The following is a 22,293-nucleotide window of genomic DNA, read 5'->3' as shown; positions in this document are numbered from 1 at the left end:
TGTGTGAGGAACGTGGCTGGTTGTGAACGAGGTCTCTCTCCACCAGGGCAGGTGCTCTTGTCATAACGAATGAATGCGTGGGCACTGGGCTGAGAGGGGGACAGGATTTTTGTGGAGATGTCCCCTCGAGCATGGGAGGAGATAAACATGCTTTAGGACTTAGGATGTGGAAGAGCTGAGTGCGCTGGCCTGAAATTCTTGTCTCGAGGGTTGTCTTCCCTATGTTTCCACACTCCTGGAACCATCCCTTGTTGGGACTGGAAACAGGATGTTCTCAGATCTCCTGAAACCTCAAAGAACTGCTTTCCCACAACACACTGTCTGTCTGTCAGCATCATGGATCATTTCGTAAGCGTCTCGTGCTGCAAATGGGATGTTCGCTGGGGCTCTCTTTGCTTTCTTCTCGCTTGATGACCAGGGTGGTCGACTCGTTAGTCAATCCAGTTTAATCTGGCTCATGGGTACTGCTTGTCAGCTGTTAACGATAGTCCCAGGAGGCTTGGGTGGTTTGAAATGGAACCTTATTGACCCATTAAACATCATCAAGGGAGGAAGCAGGAAGGGCAGTGAGGACCTCTTAATTCAATGTTTGTTGGATGCTTTTACTTATGGACACAAGGAACTTGGTTGTTCACTGGTGTCAGAACTGTGTCAAGTTGGGATTCTTGGGAATCACATGTCAGCTCCACCGAGTGTGAGCACCTGGACAGGTCCATCCAGGATGTGAATTCAACTGTACGTTAAAAAGTGATGTGTCTTGGAGCTCCCACTGTGGGTTAGGTGTGGCTTGGGTTGCTGCAGAGCACGGGTTGAATCCCCAGCCCAGCCATTGGGTTAAAGGATCCGACATCATCACAGCTGCAGCATGGAGCTGACTCAGATTCAGTCCCTGGCTTGGGAACATCCGTATGCTGCAGGTGTGGCCATTAACAAAAAAAAAAAAAAAAAAAAAATTGATGTGTCTCAAGTATAGGGGGAAGGACAGAGCCCAGAGACGGTGTAGACAAAAGTCGGGCTTCTCTGTGGGAGGCGCTTGAGTTGAGCCTCAGGCAGCCCCTCATCCTGTGCCTGGAATGTTTGCATACCCTCTCCTTTGACACAGTGGCCCCCAGGCTTAGGAAAGAAGATATGTTTTCCTTCTTAACAACGAGACAACAACCTCAAAGAAAACAGTGGGGCCAAAAGTATGGGTGTGATTTTGGGCAAAAAAGATTGTCAAGTGAATTCATGACATGGCAAAGCTCTGCACGTAATTCTTTCCTAAAGAATGTCGGGAAACACAGGGCAGGGTGACTCACATAAATACCCGTGGCAGGAGGAAAAGAATAAAAATATTTCCCCTTGGTTTAACATGTCACAAGTTTGGAAGCATAAGTCATGAATTTGATTCTTAGGATAAGATAATGAATATCTCAGAAAAAAGATTTAATCAAACGAAAACATTCTAGACCAGAGGAATTAGGTTTTTTAAAGACTCCCTCATATGGAATCAAGTAAGACCTCCTTTTAAAACACACACCTCTAATCTTAAATGAGGGAGTTTAAACTTTGAAAAGATAATCCCCTGGGTCACACAACCAAAAGACACACATTTGCTTTGGTTATCCTCAGGAAGGACCCCCCTTTTCCCTCCAGATCAAAAGACCTCAGCCATACCTCCTGGCAACTGGGTGGCAGATGTCCCGGTTTTAATTGGGGCTTGTATTGATTCTTATCTTGAAAAGAATTGCCAATAATGACATGAAACAAGATTTCAACTCATAGCTCCTGAAAGGTAATGAACCCAGGATTGAGGTGCATTGAAAAGGAAAAGGAGGAATAAGAAATCTCTAGTGTCTCATGCTTTGCGGGAGGAATGGTATTAGAAACCCCTTCTTCCATGGTGTCACAAAGTCTGGGGACCTCATCCCTCTTTTTAAAGCAGGCCAAGCACTGGTGGCCCTCTTCCTGGACCCAGAAGCCTTAGTAGCTCCCTCCAGACAGCCCTGAGCTGTCTCCTGTAAGGTCCTGGGAGGATGATCTCATCAGAGCGCAGGTGGGGCCGGGCTGCGGCTCCGGCTCCGTGAAGAGGGAGCACACAGAGCAGACGGCAGCCTTGCTCTCCTGCTGCCCTGCAGGCAGGGTCTTTAACGGAATGCCAGGCAATCCCACCAGAGGACCTGCTCAACATCTAGTCTGGTCTCAATGCTGCCGCCATCCGCCATCACCCTCCTGTGTCTTCACGGGCATCGATTCGATGTTACACAACACAATAAACCCAAATGTGGAAAAAGGCTGACCACGCGGAGTTTTATTACCCGCTTCCTTTGAAGGCATAAACACCTCGAGAGGCACAGACCCGAGGCAGACACAGGTGCTAGCCCTCGGCGAGTCACGCCATCCTCCAGGCGCCAGGGTGTGTACCTGGCCCAGCTGGCCCATTTCCTTCCAGCACACATCAGCACCAGTACTGGTTTTATTGAGGGGTGGCCTTTGTCTTTTCTCTCCTCCTGGGATGGAAGCCCCGTCTGGGCAGGAGTCGTGTTGGCAGTGTGTCGTGTTAGATCTACCGTGCCGCAGCGCTGCCGGCACGTGGAGTGCCGCTCAGTAAATATTTTGAATGAACAAGCTCACTTTTCAGGGGAGACCTGACTATCCTCACAACCTCCCTTCTTGCCCTTGTCATCCAAGGCACCTTTTAGCTTCTGGAGCCACTGTGGCTGGTAGGGGTCTCAGGAAAGCTGCTTTGAGGTGATTCCACAGATCTTGATTGAGAGAGTGCTAGGAAGTGATAAAAATTAAGAGGAACTTTGGCTGCTGCTGGCCATTCTGGAGGCAGCTCTCAGGCCCACACTCTGCAGGCCATAGAGGAGGGCCCCCCTTGCCTTCATGATTGGCAGGAAGGCCAACACTGGCTCCCCTGGCGGTTAGTGTGGGAATTGCAGGTGAGAGTCAGCCCTGGTGGTATTTCTTGATTTCCTACCACATGGCCCCTCTCCCACGCCACACTCTTTAAGCCACTGTTTTACCTTAAAGCCACCAGCCTGGCACAGGTGTTAGATGCATAACAGCTAATCCCCATTAACCTCAACTCCTTCTGGAGGCAAAAAAACCCTACAAGGATGTGAGGACACTTTTTTTCTTCAAGAGTTTGAAAGAAAAGGCAATTCTGGGCCCTTAATGGTATTTGCTTACATCTCATTTTCTTTTTAATCAAACATATTTTCTTGCTCCCAGGTGATGCTATTGACCCTTCATCAGTAGATTCTCTTCCTCCAGGGTGTTGTGTTAGTTATCTCTTGCTGCATAAAAAAAATCCCCAAACCTAGTGGCTTAAAACAACACTGTGTATTTGTTCATGAGGCTGCAGTTTGAACTGGGTCCAGCTGGTGGTTCTTCTGCTTATCTCACCTGGGGTTCCTTGTGGCTGCAGTTCTTTGGGGGCTCAAAAAAAAAAAAAAAATCCTAATACCTAGTGGCTTAAAACAACCACTGTATGGTTTCACTCGCCTGTCTGGTGGTGAGTCGAGGCTGTTGGCTGGGCCACCTCAGCTCTGCATGTGACTTCTTCTGAGGTGTAACTCTGAACTTCTTTCCAAGCTGAGATCCAAGGGGCGAGCCCCAGTGAGCAAGCACCTGTTCAGGCTTCTGCTGGTTTCATGCTTGATGTCCCCTTTAGCTCTAGCAAGTCACATGGCCAAGCTCAAGAGTCAATATGGGAAGGGGTTCACAAGGGCCTGGATCCCCAGCCATGATTCAGTGGGGAGCACTGCTGTAACATCTTAACAAGTGTATAAAGGTGCGTTATTTATGGGCTTAGCTTTTCGTCTGCTTCAACTAACACATGACTTTCTTCCATGACTTAAGCTAATCACTCTAACTTGGTCTCAGCCAGTCCTGGAGTTTTCCTTACCCTCTCCCAACTAAACTTCTGTAGAGGGCCAGAGAGTAAATATTTTAGGCTTTGTGAACCATATATTTTCTGTTGCAACTACTCACCTCTATTGTTTAAGTGCAGAAGCAGCCATAAATCATATGTAAGTGAGTGGGTATAAGCTGTGCTCCAATAAAGCTTTATTTACAAAGAACAGGTGGTGGGACAGATTTGACCTGTTGGCCACAGTTTTTTGGTGTGCCAGATCCTTAATCCGCTGTGTCCAGGCTGGGGATGGAACCCGTACCTCTGCTGCAACCTGACCTGCTGTAGTTGGATTCTTTTTTTTTCTTTTTAGGGCTGCACCCATGGCATATGGAGGCTCCCAGGAGAGGGGTCCAATTGGAGCTGTAGCCAATGGCCTACGCCACAGCCACAGCAATGCCAGATCCTTAATCACTGAGCGAGGCCAGGGATCAACCCACACCCTCATGGATACTAGTTGGGTTTATTAACCACTGAGCCATGTCGGGAACTCCTGCAGTTGGATTCTTAACACACTGTGCCACAGTGGGAATTCCTGTGGGCCATAGTTTGCTGATTTTGGATCTATGTTGTCTTTGTAGAATTTGATTTCATCACAGGAAGTGATCAATGAGTATTACATAATATTTATCAACCAATTGCTTAAAATCATAAACAGATTCTTAAACTTCTAAGTATCTTTTTAAGAACTTGGAAAATGCTGTGTTTACTGAATAAAATGTCATAAATTGGTTCAGTGCAAGTTGGAGAGGCAATATATAATAAGATATAGAGAGCACAAACTTGAGAGTCAGATTACCCTGCCTACCACTGCCTGGCTGTGTGACCACATGAAAGTTACTTGACTTCTCTGAGCTTTAGTTTTCTCATTTGGAAATAGAACTGATAACAGTCCTACCTCCTAGGGTTTTTGTGAATATTAATCAATTCAAATGAAATACTTAGCATGGTGCCCAGACTAAAATAGATGCTCAGTTAAAACGGTGAAACAAACATCAAAGTGTCATAAAACTAACTTCTGAAGTAGTAATTTTTGGTAAGTCTGGTATATGATAGAGTTTCCAGGTTCATAGTGTTAACTTTTATTGGTTATAACTAATAGGTAAGTTCAGTAAAGTCAAAGGATACAAAAAGCAACCTACAAAAATGCATTGCATTTCTATACACAAACAACTATCCTAAAAGGAAATTAAGAAAACAATTCCATTTACAGTAGCATAAAAAAGAATAAAATACTGAGGAATAAACCTAACAGGTGAAAAACTTATATACTAAAAACTATAACACTATTAAAAGAAATAGACATATGAAGGATGTTCCATGTTCATGAATTTAAAATAATTGATATTGTTAAAATGTTCATATTTACAAAAGTGATCTATAGATTTGATGTAATCCTTAGCAAAATTTCAGTGATATTTTTATAGGAATAGAAAAAAATCTTAAAATTCATTTGGAACCACAAAAGACTCTGAATAGCCAGAGCAATTTTGAGCAAGAACAAAATTCGAACTCTCATTTATTTCAAAACATACTACAGAGTTACAGTAATCAAACATTAGGGAGTTCTCTTGTGGCACAGTGGGTTAAGGATCTGGTGTTGTCATTGCAGTTGGGTCACTGCTGTGGTGCAGGTTCAATCCCTGACCCAGGATCTTCTACATGCTATGAATGTGGCGAAGAAAAGAAAAGAAAAAGTCAGTCTGGTACTGGCTTAAAAACAGACATATATAGACTATAAAGCCCTGGCATATATGTATGGTCAACTAATATTTGACAAGGGAGCCAAGTATACTCAATGGGAAAGAAAACGTCAATAAATAGTGTTGGGAAAACTGGATATCCACAAGCAAAAAAATAAAATTGGATTCTTACACTATATATAAAAATCAACTCAAAAGATCTTAAAGACTTAAGTCCAAACCCCAAGACAATAAAACTCAGAAAACATAGGGAAAAACTTGTGACATTGAACTAGACAATGATTGCTTTGATAATGACACCAAAAGCACAGCAACAAAAGCAAAACAAATGGGACTACATCAAACTAAAAAGCTTCTGCATAGTGAAAGTAATCATCAACAAAATGAAAAGGCAATCTACGCAATAGAAAATATTTAGAGTATATATCTGATAAGGCATTAATATTCAATATATATGGGAACCACTAAATAGAAAAAAAGAAAACACCCAAATAACTTGAATTAAGAAATGGGCAAAGAACCTAAATAGACATTTCTTCCAAAGACAACATATGAATGGCCAACAGATGTGTGAAAAGGAGCTCAGTGGAACCAATTATCAGGGAAATGCTAATCAAAACCACCATGAGTCACCACATCATTAGGGTGACTAGTATAAAAACAAACTCATGAAGGACACATGTTGGCAAGGCTATGGAGAAAAGGGAAGAACCCTTGTCTGTTGCTGATGGGAAGGTAAATTGGTGCAGCTGTTATGAAAAGCAAGATGGAGATTCCTCAAAATATTAAAAATAGAATTACCGCTTGATCCAGTGATCCTGTTTCATGCCAAAGGAAGTGAAATCTAAATCTCAAAGAGTTAGTTGATCTGCACGCCCATGTTCTTGCAGCATTGTTCATGACAGCCAAGACATGGAAACAACCGGAATGTCTGAATGTTTGATATACAGATAGATAAAGAACATGTGGTATATACATGAGGTATAATATTATTCGGCCTTGAAAAAAAGAAGGCAATCCTGCCATTTGTAACAACATAGATAGACCCTGAGGGCATTATGCTAAGTGAAATAAGTCAGACAAGGAAGTTTATGTGTGGAATCCAAAATAGTCAAACTCAGAGTTCCCACCATGGCTCATAGTTAAGGAACCCAACTAGTATCCATGAAGACGCAGGTTTGATCCCTGGCCTCGCTCAATGGGTTAAGGATCTGGCATTGTTGTGGCTGTGGTGTAGGCCAGTGGCTACAGCTCCGATTGGACCCCTAGCCTGGGAACCTCCACATGCTGCGGGTGTACCCCTAAAATGGCAAAAAAATAAAATAGACTCATAGAAGCAGAGACAGAATGGGGCCTGCCAAGGGCAGCAGGGAGAGGGACATGGGCAAGTGTTGGTTAAAGGCTACCGTTTCATTTATGTAAAATGAGTTCTGGAGACAAATTGTTGGGGGGCAGGAAGGGCTGCCGAGCCTCCTCAAGCGTTTTGCAAGGGAGGAGCTGTGGTTTGAAGTATCTGGGTGAGAACAGCTTTTACTCATTTAATGTGAAGGAGTGTGGGCTCTAAAATCCAAAATAAATTGTACCACCCCTGAACTGTTTAGTGGTTGTGAGCAAGTTATTTAACCTCTTCGTCTCTTTTTTTAAACATGTGATTATTGTAAAAACTAAAAAAGATAATGTGATAAAGCACAACTCCTAGCTGTCATACATGACATTTTTCTAAAATTTAGTAATAAAATTAATATAGTTTAACTTAGATCTGATACTTTTGCGCTGACTGAAATTTGAGTTGCAAATCACCAGCAGTGGCACAGAGCTAGACTTGGTGGCCTGTCACGGGGGGTGTGCACAGACACACAGGACACCATTCGATAGCAGGAGGTATGAGATCCATTTTCAGGTTTGTTCGTAAAATCTTAGAAAACCACAACTTCTTTAAAAACATGAGTTATCTAGGAAGATCTTCAAAATCGGCATCCCAGTAGCTAGGAATGGTCTGAGCGTTCTTTTCCTTTGTCGGGTAAGATGCTGTTTCCTATCAGTGTTGCGAGGCATGTGATCCATCATTCTATCCAAACAGTGTAAAGACTGCTCTTCTGCTGCAGCTGCTGAATGCATAGAAGTTGCTAGGGTGGCCAGATAATCTTTTGTTTGACTGCTCGATTTACAGCTGTGCTTTCCTATAGGTCACAATAGCTTAGCGACCTGCATTTGACCCCGTGGTCAGCATTTCCTCAGTGAATCGTTGTGACTGTGAGATTTGTCTCTACTTCAGTAGGGTTTGTGGTACCCATGGTACTTTTGAGGTTGTTTGGCCAATATTTGGGTACAGTGACTTAGGTCCCCATAGCCAGTAATCCTTTAGCCAGGATTTACTAAAACAAAGCTTATCTCACATTTGACTGTATAATGATTTGACAGTGGTAGCTCAGAAAAAAATACGGTGAATGTCTGCTACGTATCAGGCACTATTAAAGCTGCTAAAATCCTATTTTCAATCAAATTTTTCCTCCGGGTGGGGGGGGGGTGCTAGACCCATGGCACAAGGAAGTTCCCGGGCTAGATGTCAAATCAGAGCTGCAGCTGCTGGCCACAGCCACAGCCACACCAGATCTGAGCTATGTAGGTGACCTACACCACAGCTCATGGCAATCCTGGATCCTTTAACCTCAAGGCCCAGGATCAAACCTGCATCCTCTTGGATACTAGCCAAGTTCGTGACCCACTGAGCTACAATGGGAACTCCCAATCAGTAATTATATTTTAATGAAATAAAAGCCTTGAAGAGAAATATCCCTTGGGTGATGGGTGATATTCCAGTTAGTGTCTGGGGAAGACAGTGGCTGTGAAACAGGAAGTGGTTTGTTGGCACAAAGGTGGCTGTTCCAACCAGTGCGGTGGAGTATCTATATAATAACACTAATGCCAGCACAGGGCAGCAGCGGTGAGAAGAGGGGCTCTTGCTGTAGGACTGGTAGGCAGAGGACAGCAGGGACACGGCTAGGTGAGTGGAGCCATCCTAATGACCTAAAATGTGACCAGCATGAGCTCTGTCCTGAACCTCCTTATCTGCCCCATCCCTGGTGTGCGCTCCTCACCCCACCTTGGAATCCAAAAAGGACTTGGGCAAGGCTCAAGCTTCAGCCCTTCAGAGGTGGGGACAGTAACCTCGGGCAGCTGGGAACTACGGAAATACCGTGCAGAGACTGATAGAACACCCTTCAAGGAAAAAACCCTAGTAATGAAGGGTCACTGCTACCTGTGTTAGGTCTTCAGAGCCATTGTTGCATCTTAACCTGACTTTTGCCCTGAATGTAAGTTTGAAAGCTCACCTTAAGAGTTTTGCTGTCCCACGTGTTAGCAGCCTCCAGTTACTCTCTAGGAAGCCATCCTTGATGACATCCTGTTTACAGGCTTTTTGACTATTTCTTCTGTCTTTATGGTCTCGTACAAACTTGTGTGCTTTGGAATCAGCTGGTGACAACGGAGATCAGGTGGGCCCAATCCTGTGCCGACTCATTGGGTCTGGGCTGGACAGTTCTATCAATTCCCAAGTCATAGTGATGCTTCTAGTCTAGAGACCACATTTTGAGGATCACTCATCTTACAGAAAGAGGGGGAACAAAATTCAGTGATACATTATGCAGCTTGAAACTTCTGTGATAGTCGTTCTAATCAAAGAGTTTCATTAACTCACTCGAAGCTCTTCTCCAGATGTCCTTCCATTGACATATACTGGTCTCTTCAGTCATCATGTGAGAGTCCGTTCTCTTTAAAGTGTAGTCAAGCAGATTTAAAGTTCTCATTCTTGTAAAATGAGAACTTGATTACTTAATTTTCTGTGGACACCCCCAATCTACAGCCACACCTGTTACCGCACATTTATGCTTCAGGTGACATCACGAAAGTTCTGACATCTACACACATCTGCCCATCATTAATGGACTTTTTACTTCCAAAGTAAACTACACACACAGTACTCTTAGGGTGTTGACAAGATAGATCATGACAAGATCAAACTAATTTATACATAAACCTATTCAGCTTTTTTTGAGGTTCAATGTGATTAAATGTTCAGTCAGAACAACTGTTCTAAAAAGCACAGCCTTTTCGGGTACTGCTGAAAAGACGTGCTCTTGGTCAAGTGAGTTTGGAAAACGTGAACCTCCAAGGAACGTGCGGCAACTTAAACAGCTTATGAAGGGATCGAAAAAGTTGATCCTTTTTTAACACCTATTAAGATCCTGACACTCTAGCATATTCCAGCTACAGCTTTGCTCCCAGTAACTACTGAACACTCATTACACTCAAACAATTTGTATTATTAGGAAATTGACAGAAAAGCAAAACTTCCTGATGACTAGCACAGTTTGTTTCAATTAAACCTTTCCTATGTTTTATTTTCTTTCTACTTTTTTCCCCCAGAAGTGAGATAAAAGGGGAAAATTTAGATCAATTACAAGTTTGAGTCAAAGTACTGACACAATTGTAGAGAAGACTGGAAAAGGCGACAGTAACAGGAGAAAAATGCTGACACGGCTGTAGCACAATTCAAGTTTATTCCATTTGTTCTTGCAACACAAAACTTAAAACACAGTATTATTTAGCATTCTGATGTACATGAACTAGGATAATATGAGAAACCCAATTGTGTCAAATGTATTACATTGTGGAAAAAATGAACTCAACTATATCAAAACGCACAAAGCACTAGTCATCTTCCATTACTGCTTAGAAAGATATGATTGTTTCTCCATTTACAAAATAGAATCAGGACAATTTAAATTTTTTAAATTTTGCATGCAAAACACTGCAATTGCTTATGTAGGAGGGCACTCTCACCAGCTTCTTCTATACACCATCGAGTATACCGTATTGCATGGAAGAAAACAGCAGCTCAGGTGAAGTTTTAGGAAAAAAAAAATCAAATAGGTACACACAGATTTGAAATCATTATTTGGGGGAAAGAAATCAATGAGTGGAGGCCTACTTGCTTGCAGCTTCCGCCCACCGCGTGAGTCACCTCCCCTCCATGCCCCACTGGGTTTAGAGGGTGTGCTGGGCAGAGAACTACTTGGCCAATTCCAGTGCCGTAGGGGAACTGTAATCTACAGATACCAGCCTGAAGCTGCCAAGCGGGGGTTTGTTACATACTAGTGTCGACAGGTAAATCACCTGTTTTCACTTGCTATAGTGCATACGAAATGACTGACTTAATACAAAACTACAGAACATGCAAGATTTCTTCTGAGATGTTAAATATTATTTCAGTGGAGAACAAAACTTATTTAACCTTCTACTAATGCATGTAGTACCAAAAAGCAGACAAGGTTTTAGCTTCCATTACTCAAAATATGAACATTAAGTGTTGTGAATGTCTCTGCCAAGTGGTTCAGAAATACATTATAAATAACCTAGTTTAAAAAAAAAAAGAAATTATAAACCATCTTGGTCAGTCTAGTCTATGTTTGTTATTTTTCTCAAGCAATCGCTTCATGATTACAGGTTTTACAAAATGGCCGAGAAAGAAGAAGCAGGCAAAGTAGCCTCTACTGCGTTACGCGGACACAGGAAACACGGCACAGAGGTCCCCACGGTCTCGAGACCAGGTGACCGTAGAAAGCAGACCAGGTCAAGGAATGAATGATAGGACAATGCACTCTCTGCAGTCGCCAACTACAAAACACTTGGAAATTAAAGGCCAAAAACTGCGTGGAGGGTAAAACCGAAGCCTTTAAAAATTTTACGTAAGCAGTGTGCCAAGAGGTGGAAACAAAGATGACAAAACACATTGTCACTACGCTGACAGTTCAGGCTGACAGAGTGCCCTCCTTCCTCAATGAGGGTAGCTCTGAGTTTCCGTTTAGTGACGTTATAAAGGACTGATTACTGACTTTCAATCCAACTCCATAGGCTGCATTAAGATGGCAGATTTGCCAAATGTATCAAAGTATTTAAACCAGCATTTTGTGATTGTTTTCTTGGACACAGGGAAATTACAGGGTTAGGCTAGTTGTAAGTGAAAAAGCCACAGGATTAAAAAAAGGGTTCATGGGGGAAAAATATACACACACACAAATGCACACACCAACCAACCAATCAGCAACTGGTCAGTAAGCTTTGGTACTGGCCAGGCTGACTGTTCTTGATACTAGTTTAACCCTGCTGTAGAATGCTACATCGCCTAAAAAATCATCATTAATTCTTTATTATCCACAATCTGAATACAAGTCCCTAACCCACCCTCCCCACCCCCTTTTAAAAATTTGAGGTACATTCAATTATTGCATGACATGGCTAAGGAAAAACCCTAATATTTTTAGTAAGCTTATATGGATGGCAAGTCAAAGGAATCTTAATATTTTAAATGCGAGACAGCAAATTTAAGGGAGTATGTTTTAATTAGCTGTACTGCTCATGAAATAAACATTAGAAAATACGTCTAAATATTTTCTGGAGGTCATAAGAACACCATTTTAGGGCACTGTATTTTAAGAACACAGAATATAATTTGAAGGTGTCACATTTTATGCAATGAAAAATAGAGAAAAGAAACAAAAATGTATTATGCAGGTGGGCTGGCATACATTCAGCAGAAGCCTATCCACAACTCGGGGAGACCTGGTACCAAGCATATTTTTGAAGGGATGGGGTTAAATTTGTTCAAACAGTAAATCTCACCCCAGTGATAGCTTTGGTGAAATAATTAGCGTCCAAGATGGGTCTGAGAGAGGCATTCCAAAGACTGTTCCTTGCTTCTCCAAACATGAGGCCAATCCATTCAAAGATCAAATGAAGAAAAATCCATAGGTACTAAGACAACTGTTCTCTCTTTATATGACACTAAGAGGCTTATGGCTATGATTCTATTTTTAAATCCCCTTTTACTACCAGCAGGAGTTTGAGAGTGTTTCAATGTTCTATAAATGGCTGAATCTAGAGGAGAAAAAAAATATGCATACTGGAATGATTTCTCCTTTAGACTTTGAAAATTTGAGATTTTATAAATAAAACTAGTCAGTTGTATCTAAAGAGACATGAAATCCATGTGAAGGGGGAGAGGAAATCCACAGTTCAGCCGTCCAGCAGTTTAGGAGTGTGCCCCCTCCTCGCCTTAACTGAGCTTCCACATAAAGCTGCAAGTCACCGAGGGAAGATTTGGTCACCAACCACAGGCAGCGCTCTTGACTACGCCAGGAGATCCCCACTAGAGTGCATCTTAAGGCAGAAGGCTAGAGCTAATTGCTTATCTCAGCACCCTAAGTTACGTCACAGCAGCCACTACTGTTGGCACAGGTAGGGCTACCAAAAATGGAGAGTGGGCCTGGGTAAAATCAGACCCTCAACACAATCCGATTAATACATTAGCTAGGGAGCTGAAAAGGTCAAATGTTACCGGTATATTTAGTCTTTGCTCTCCCATGGGTATAAGCTGTGTATTTTACTGGAGATGGAAAAGAGGCTGACCTGATCAGGAATCCTAGTAAAAGCCTGATCTTGTTTTTTCCTCTCCTCCCAAACATTGTTTGTTCTGGTAGTCTGATTTGTTAGGAATTTCTCTCTCCCCTCACCCCTCTAAAAGTATTTTAGCTGAAGAAGCTGGCAGATAGAGAGTGACAGACAGACAGGCAGCAGTGTGAGGCCACAGGAGAGTCATTCTTTCAGAGCTGTTAGCCCATCCGTCCATCACTGAAGAAGGGCTTTGATTGCCTGGTTGTCAGTGGCTTCAAAGGCAGTCAGTCCATCTGGACCTTTCACAGTCTTATCAGCACCCTGGAAAAGAGAGGAGAGCGCCTTCATCATTAAATGAGCCCACAAACAGGAGAAGAGGATGAAAGGCTCGATTACTTGAATAGGTGAAACTCCTTTCTTGTGGAGTCCATTCTATTGAAGGAAAAAGCCCCAAACAGTTGGTAAGGTTACAGAGTAAGTCGTAAAAATACCAGATTATCTTCTGGGCACTAGAAACTATAAACTACAAACACAACTTGCAAATAACTTAGGCAATGACTGGCTTTTATTACACTATCATGTACTTACCCAATTAATTAAGCTTTGAAAAAAATCTTGGGCGTTCCCACCATGGCTCAGCAGAAACGAATCTGACTAGCATCCATGAGGATGCAGGTTTGATCCCTGGCATTGCTCAGTAGGTTAAGGATCTGAGATTGCCATGAGCTGTGGTCTAGGTCGCAAATGCGGCTTGGATCTGGCATGGCTGTGGCTGTGGCCAGCAGCTAAGCTCCAATTTAACCCCTAGCCAGGGAACCTGCATATGCCATGGGTGTGGCCCTGAAAAGACAAATCAATAAGAAGATCTCTGTGTGGTACAGAAGTGGGAGGGTGGGAGGGAAATCATTTTGCTAAAGAAGAAAGTATTAATGTGACAAAATTATTTTTTCTTCTTTGCAATACTTTTTGGACAGTGCCTAAGTATTAAATATTTCTAAAATCCAGAAGTGTCAAACTTTAATTTTACACGAATTCCTAAAGAACATGCACAATATTGGTCATTATACTTACAAAAACTTAGCAGTAGTAAATGACTGGGATGTGGGCTCTAGCCTAGGAATCCTCTCCAGCCTGTTCTCAACACATCACATGGAGAGTGCTGTTCTGGAATATGTACATATACTGCTGTGTCCATCTATTCTTTTCATCTATCTTCCCTTATTAGAATAAAGATTCAACGGGAGTAGAAATCTTGTCCATATTATCCTCTCGAAAAGTGCCTCGTGTACAATAAGTGAATTGGCTCCCAAACCAGGTCGGACCCTCTTTAACACTCCCAGAGAGCAAAATCCCACCATCTGATTGAGGGCTCTCTGCTAGGTCCCACCCAACTAATCTTTATTCCCCAAAGAACCTCTAGGCTCCTGTCCTCTCCCCATCGCCAACTCTCTCACTCTTCTGTTCTAAGGCCTACAGAATTGTCTAAACTTGGCATAAATGGTCCCTAGAGACTAACGCTAGACAAATTCACCAGTCTCGTCTCCCATTAATCTTTCAATGCTCTAATCCTCCAGAATGTCTCACCATTCCTGAATGTACCAGATGCCAAAGCCTTCATACTTGCTGGCTTCCATGTGGAATGCCTTACCCGTCTTGTCTTTGGCAAATCCATTCGATCATTCAACAAATATTTACTCAAGGCCTGATGTACAGACACTGTGTAAGGGGCTGGAAAATCAAAGAAAAACAAGATAGAGTCTGCCAGTCTGGCTGGTATGGGAGAAAGACCCATCAGCCAGTAGGACATGGTGGGATGAGAACAGGCATGCCGATGAGCGGGATCCTACCCCAGAATGGGATGTGGTAGGATTAAGGAAGTCTTTGTGGATGAGGAAGCGCTTGAGCTGAGTCCTAATAAGTGCCTCCAAGTTGATTAGGTAAACCCGGAAGGAGGCGACGGACATTCTAGAAAGTGTTAAATCATCACAAAGTCCTCCTCAATATGACTATGAAAGTCTCTCTTTTCTCATTTTCTAATTGGGTTTAACCACATTATGGAACACAGAGAACTTACAGTCAAATGGGAGAGAAATCGGAGTGAGAACTTCAGTGTGGTAAGAACTCCACAGGTTAAGTGACGATAATAGGGACCACTGTATTCAAAACAAGTTCTTTCTTATTCATGTCGATAACTTTTTATGGCTAGCCCCATAAAGTGTAATTCTGCATTAATAAAAAGTTATATGTCGGGAGTTCCCGTCGTGGCGCAGTGGTTAACGAATCCAACTGGGAACCATGAGGTTGCGGGTTCGGTCCCTGCCCTTGCTCAGTGGGTTAAGGATCCAGCGTTGCCCTGAGCTGTGGTGTAGGTTGCAGACGTGGCTCGGATCCAGCGTTGCTGTGGCTCTGGCGTAGGCCAGTGGCTACAGCTCAGATCAGACTCCTAGCCTGGGAACCTCCATATGCCGTGGGAGCAGCCCAAGAAATAGCAAAAAGACAAAAAAAAAAAAAAAGTTATATGTCGTAGGGAACATCTGTTGCTTTTTAGCCGCCAGAGTTCATGTCCCTTCTTTTGATAATGGCACCCCAATTTCATTTGTGGGGATCACTTGTCTCCCTGTGGAATCCTGGGACTGTAACTAAGCTCATGTATTTCTGTGGCATCACTCAGAAGAGACACTTGAGAAGTTTCTACTATCTAGAGTCACAGCTGTCATAGCTCTGGCCTCTTCTGAGCCTGGTTCTCCAGCTTTCCTGCTGATTCTATGACTAGTCCAGTATCTTCAAACATTACTTTTCTACTTGTTAGCATCAATTTGTGCTATTTGTAACCCCCAAAATCTAGCTGATAAAAGTATTTAAAATTTTATGTAAATCATTTTTCTAATTATCATACAAACTAATCACAGAACTGAGTACCCCACCACAGAACTCCTAATTCTATAAGCCAAATACAGTGAACATCTTACTGTTTCTGTCTACTCTTTTGCCCTAAAAATGTGCGTATTTCTTTGAAAAATAAATAGGTAATCATAAGAGAAACAGAGTGATTCTGTATCAGAAAAAGAAACTTAACCTTTTGTTACTGTTCTAGTGGTTATTTCCAAGGCTCTAAATGATATATTCATGCCGCTATTTGAGTTGTTAACTCTACCTATTACTTTCTGACTCCTGATACATGGATGAAGCTAGCGTACCACCACCTTCTTCCCCAAATCTCAATTTCTTAAACTTAAAATAGCACTTTGTTTCTGCATACATTTGTGATATATTTTTTAAACCTGTGTTTCTTGCTCATCAATTTTGAGGGTAACTCATTTCTCTATAAGATACTTTGCATACCTTCCCATCACTCCACCTCCTAAATCGCCGAATTTCTATTTTGTCAAGATTAACTTTTATAGTCTATAAAAACTGGGACTCCCCCTCCCCCAAAGTCATCATATTATACATTATATCCCCAGGAATTATTTATCTTAGAACTGGAAGTTTGTACCTTTTGACCACCTTCACGTCTACCCCCCACCCACCACCAAGCTGTTCTCTGTTACCTATGAGTTTTGTTTTGAGATTGCACATAAAAATGAGATAATGCAGTATTTGTCTTTATTTCACTTAGCATAATGCCCTCAAGGTCCATCCATGTTGTTGCAAATGGCAGTATTTTCTTTTTTAAAAAATAGCTGAATAATATTCCACTGCAATATGTGTGTATGCATTTTATCATTGTTTACCCAAGCATCTGTTGATAAACACTGAGGTTATTTTCATATCTTGGCTATAGTAAATAATGCTGCAGCGAACACAAGGTATAGTTATCTTCTCAAGTTAGGATTTTTGTCCCCTTCAGATAAACACCTAGAAGTGGAACTGCTGGATCACATGGTAGTCCCAATTTTTTATTTTTTGAAGAACCTCCATACTGTTTTCCACAGAGGCTGTACCAACTTACAACCCCACCAACAGGGCACAAGGGCTCCCATTTTTCCACATCCTTGCCAACACTTGCTTTTTCTTGTCTCTCTTTTTTTGGTTGTTGTTGTGCCTGTGGCATTTGGAAGTTCCCAAGTCAGGGATGAAACCTACACCACGGCAGTGACCTAAGCGGCTGCTTCAGGGACAATGCTGGATCCTTAATCCACTGTGCCACAAGGGAACTCTTCCTGCATTTTTGATAGCAGACATTTTAACAGGTATGCGGTGAAAATTCATCACGGTTTTTGATTTGCATTTCCCCTGATGATTAGTGATGTCGAGGAAACTTTTCTTGTACCTTTGGTCATCTGCATGTCTTCTTTGTAAAAATGTCTGTTTGGATACTCTGCCCATTTTAAAATCAGATTTTTCTTCTACTGAGTTTTTTTCTATTTAGTTATGTGAATTCTTTATATATATTTTGAGTATTAATATCAAATCAGATATATAATTTGAAAATATTTTTCTTCTACTTTATAGGTTGCCTTTTCATTTTGTTGGTGGTTTTCTTTGCTTTTGGTGTCAAGTTCAAAAACTCAGTGCCAAGGCAAATGTCAAAGAGCTTGCCATCTATGTTTCTTCTAGGAATTTTATGGTTTCAGGTTTTATGCTAAAGTCTTTAATCTATGTGCCTGTTTTTATGTCAGTACCATACTGTTTTTGACTCCTACATATGTGTAACAGTTCGATATCAGGAAATGTGATGTCCCTTGCTCCGTTCTCAAGATGTTTTTAGCCATTTGGGATCTGCTGTCATTCTACATAAATTTTAGCATTATTTAATCTAGATCTGTGAAAAATGCCATTGCATTTCTGATAGAAATCACATTAAATCTTGCTTTGGGCACTACGGACATTTAAACAATTTTAATTCTGCCAATGCTTGAGCACAGAATATCTTTCCATTTATTTGTGTCTTCTTCAGTATCTCTGATCAGTGTCTTACAGTTTCAGCATACAGGTCTTTTGCCTCCTTGGTTAAATTTATTCCTAAGTATTTTATTCTTTTTGATGCAACTGTAAGTGAAATTTTAAAAAATTCTCTAATAATTTGTTATTAGTGTATAGAGACCAACTGATTTTTATATATTTTGTATCCTGCAACTTTAGTGAATTAGTTGAACAGTTCTAACGGCTTTTTTTCTTTTTTAAGTGCTGTCTTTAGGGTTTTCTACATAGAATATTGTGTCATCTGCAAACAGCATTTACTTCTTCTCTTCCAATTTGAACGCCTTTTATTTCTTTTCTTGCCTAACTGCTCTGGCTAGAGGCTTCCAGTAGCATGTTAAATAAGTGGTGAGAGGAACTATCCTCATCTTGTTTCTCTCTTAGAGGAAAGTTTTCAGTTTTTCCATCACTGAGTCCCACATCAGCTGTGGGCTTGTTGCATGTGGCCTTTATTATGCTAAGGTATGTTCCTTCTACACCCAGTTTGTTGAGTGTTTTCATTATGAATGAATGCTGAATTATGTCAAATGTTTTTTCTGCATCTATTGAGATAATCATATGATTTCTACCCTTCATTTTGTTACTGTGGTATATCAGATTAACTGCACATGCTGAATCATCCTTGTGTTCCTCGAATAAATCTCAGTTATCATGGAGTATGAGCCTGTGGAATTTAGTTTGCTAATATTTGCTGAGACTTTTTGCATCTATGTTCATCAGGAATATTGGTCTGCACTTTTCTTTTCTTGTGGCATCCCTGTCTGGCTTTGGTATAGAGGTAATGCAGGCCTGGTAAAATGAGTTTGGAAGTGGTCCCGTCTGGACTATTTTTGGGAAGAGTCTGAGAAGGATTGGTATTATGTCTTCTTTAAATGTTCAACAGAACTCACCAGTAAAGCCACCTGGCCCTGAATACTGATAGATTCTTACAGCTAAAATACATAAACAATGCTTAAATTAATTTTAGGTAAACACTGTTCACTGTGGTACCTGGCAGACTACTATGAGTAGTTTTATTTCTACTATTTCAATATCACAACCCAGTGCAACCTTCCCAAATGACAGAATTAGGAGATCCACACCTGATTTTCCCAGGACCTGTTCACTCATTTACAAATAACAACTTTTGACCCTATTTGTTGTGGTCTGACTAAACTGCTCTAAAAAAGAAAGGCTTAAACACAATGGATTTAAACTAAGTTAATTTATTTTTCCCTCAAAGAACAGCAATGCTAAGTGTGCTGACCTTCACGTCTGCTTGCAGCCTGCTGGATGCGGGGTTGGGGGCTGGGGTGGGAAGCCCAGAGCAAGCGGCTTCATGTTGTGAGTGATGATCTGGAAGTGACCCACATCATTTATGCACATCCCATCAGTCCAGCCTCAGACATACAGCCATACCCACTGCAAGGCAAACTGAGATACAAGGAATAGCTAGGCTGCCACATGCCCTGATAAAACTTTTGGGTTTCTCTTTCTAAAAAGAAGAGTAAAAAATGGATACAGAAAACAATTTTCAGCCTAAACTAGACTGTCCTGAAAATACTTTGGACTTGGTCATTAATATCGTCTAAATGTCAAGTTCGTTCAACGTTTGTGGTATCTGAACAGTGATGACGGATTTATTCCTAACTTATTACAGCCCTAGCTCTAACGACAGTATATCTCCAGGTTCTGCCTGGCCACCTCTCCTTCCTCCTGCACCTACTCCTTCCACTCTCCACCCCCACTTGACTTTCTCTGCTTTATTTATACGCTGGGATTCTCCATGTTTCTGGCCTTTGTCACTCTTCACCACTTGCTGAATATGCTTTTGCTTGATCATCTCATCCATGTTACGATTTAACTTCCAACTTTTATCCCCCTTTTGAACATCTATCCTGACCTTTAAGCCCATATATACACACACACACACACACACATATATAAATAAAAAATATATATGGATACATGCCAGTGAGACTTATGTACTTTAAGTCCCGCAAATACTTTGAACTCAACCTTTCCTAAAATGAATCCAGAATCTTTTCCTACAAACTAGTTTCTTTCTCAGTAGTATTCATTCTCTACCATGACAAAGAATGACCTTCCAGAAAATGTGGAGACACCACATACAGTTTTTCTTTACTTCACCTGTAATGAGTCACCAAATCTTTAGACCATAATGTTCTTAACATTCTTCACCTATCATTGCTACCACTACCTTCTTGGTTCAAGATTTTCATATGAAAATTCTAAGGCAAAAGTCTGTTTTTTCACTTCTCACACTACTCCAATTCAGACTCCATACATCTTGTTTGAGTGACCTTTGTAAAATGCCAGTCTTATCATCATACTACCCACCTAAACATCTTTAATGGCATCCGCACAGAAGAGAGTGAGATACGTAACATGATGTATAAGGTAAAATCTGCTCACTACCTGCCTGCTGAATCACAGTTTTTGCTAAATCCCTTTGAGCCTATGTTGCAGCTGTGCTGAACAATCTACCTTGTTCTAAAGCATCATGCTCTTTCTTTCTGATCCCTGTGACCTTACTCACACTGCTGGCTTCTGCTTGGAACGGTACTCCCAATTTCTAAGACTGAGTTCAAGGGTCAGCCGCTTTTGAAGTTACCTGTGTCATACTTGAAGATGTAATGACATCCTTATTTATAACACACACAGCCTCTTAACTCCCACAATCACACTTGACCTCCTCTTCCTTCAGATCCCTGCTGTTACACACTCTCCCATCACAGCCATCACAACACTTTCATGCACTTGTTTTACAGTTCACTAGATGAATATATGGAAAGCAGTAACCAAGCTTATCAGTCTCTCGACTCACAAGGCCTTGCACAGTGTAAATAGCAGGCACTCAAATGAAATTATAAGAATTAAATGTTTGATGCAAACTGTTGCCTTTGGAATGGATAAGCAATGAAATCTGCTGTATAGCACTGGGAACTATATCTAGTCATTTACGATGGAGCATGATAATGTGAGAAAAAGAATGTATATATGTATGTGTGTGACTGGGTCACCTTGCTGTACAGTAGAAAATTGACAGAGCACTGTAAACCAACTACACTGGAAAAAATAAAAATCATTAAAGAATTAAACGTTTATTAAATATACTGATATAGAAAGGGACTATACATACATAAATAAAGGACTAGATAAAAACTATTATTCACTGAGGACAAATTATTGTGAGTAGATCAACAAAACACTGCCACTGTGATTAGGCTGCCCCTTAACACCACATAAAGTATTTAATTATTTCCAGGTAATTTCAATATTGAAAACCTTCAGTTTGGATTAGAATCAGGACTAGGTTCATCTGCTTATATTTAGGACATGATTCAGGCTGTGATAATGTTTCCTGGAAAAGGAGAAGGTGGCTACAGCCAAGTTAAGAGGCCCAAGTACAGAGATGGGCCATTTGTCATTCTAGGGAGTAAAATGCTTTAAAGCCTTACAAGTAATTTCTTGATTTTCGAAAGTTAGGGTTTTAGATAATCAGGTATTATCAGATAGTAAACTGCAAAATATGAGAAGTGTTTAAAAAACTCAGTTATCTCTGTTCTTGAATAGAATAGTTGACAATGTAGCTAGAAAGAAAGATAACAGCAAGAGTATCTTTATCCACTTCTTACTTCAGATAGCCCAATTCTGCTTTATGCCACCAGTTCTTAATCTGCACAAATTAGGCCAAGAAAACTGGGTTGGTAACATTTTAGAATGAAACTCTTAAATGAGAAACTTGTACTGAAGTTATCTGACATTATTGTGACGAAAGGTTTTTGTGGTGAAGATGATTATAATTATACTACTGATCAATTGTTAGTATACCAAGCAACTCTGTTTCAACGCAAAATTTAGCATTTGGGCACGCGCGTGCGCGCGCACACACTCACGTGCACCAAGTCTTGGACATTTCTGTACGTGTTGCTAGACACTGTTTTATACCTTAGAATGTAACCATTATCTCAGAAATAACATGATTTGGTATATTCAACTCACTTTTGGAAAGAAGGAGGTTAGAATCAAATACAAAATGAACACCTGAATGAAAAGTGTATTTTCTTTAATGTGATATTTTAAATGTCCCATAAGGACTCTTAAAATGTAAAGGAACAAAGTAATTCTTTGTCCATTCCTTTTAACCCCTGATTCAACTGTTACATTCCATGAGGCCTTCTGGAACTTCCCAGTCAGCTGGCTCCCTCTCCTCCTGTATGCCCTTGCTGATCATACTTCAGGGCAGTTACTGTAGCTTGGCTCCATGTCTCCTGCAATCCTCTTCTCTACACTTTCCTTTCCTATAGAAGCTGA

At 41.2% G+C, this 22,293-nt stretch overlaps 1 protein-coding gene across 2 annotated transcripts in view; it reads right to left on the bottom strand.

Moving 5' to 3' along the window:
• Positions 10,142–22,293, bottom strand: part of MTPN (myotrophin) — a 65,249-nt gene continuing 53,097 nt past the window's right edge. The window contains exon 5 of one of the 2 annotated variants that reach the window (XM_021078487.1): positions 10,142–13,374. In XM_021078487.1, coding sequence (XP_020934146.1) covers positions 13,288–13,374 — 87 coding nt within the window. In that variant the 3' untranslated portion in view covers positions 10,142–13,287. 2 annotated transcript variants of the gene reach the window in all.

This window comes from Sus scrofa, chromosome 18, assembly GCF_000003025.6.
Source record: "Sus scrofa isolate TJ Tabasco breed Duroc chromosome 18, Sscrofa11.1, whole genome shotgun sequence".
NCBI lineage: Eukaryota > Metazoa > Chordata > Mammalia > Artiodactyla > Suidae > Sus > Sus scrofa.
The sequence above is the reverse complement of the archived record's forward strand: the minus strand, read 5'-3'. Positions and strand labels throughout refer to the sequence as shown.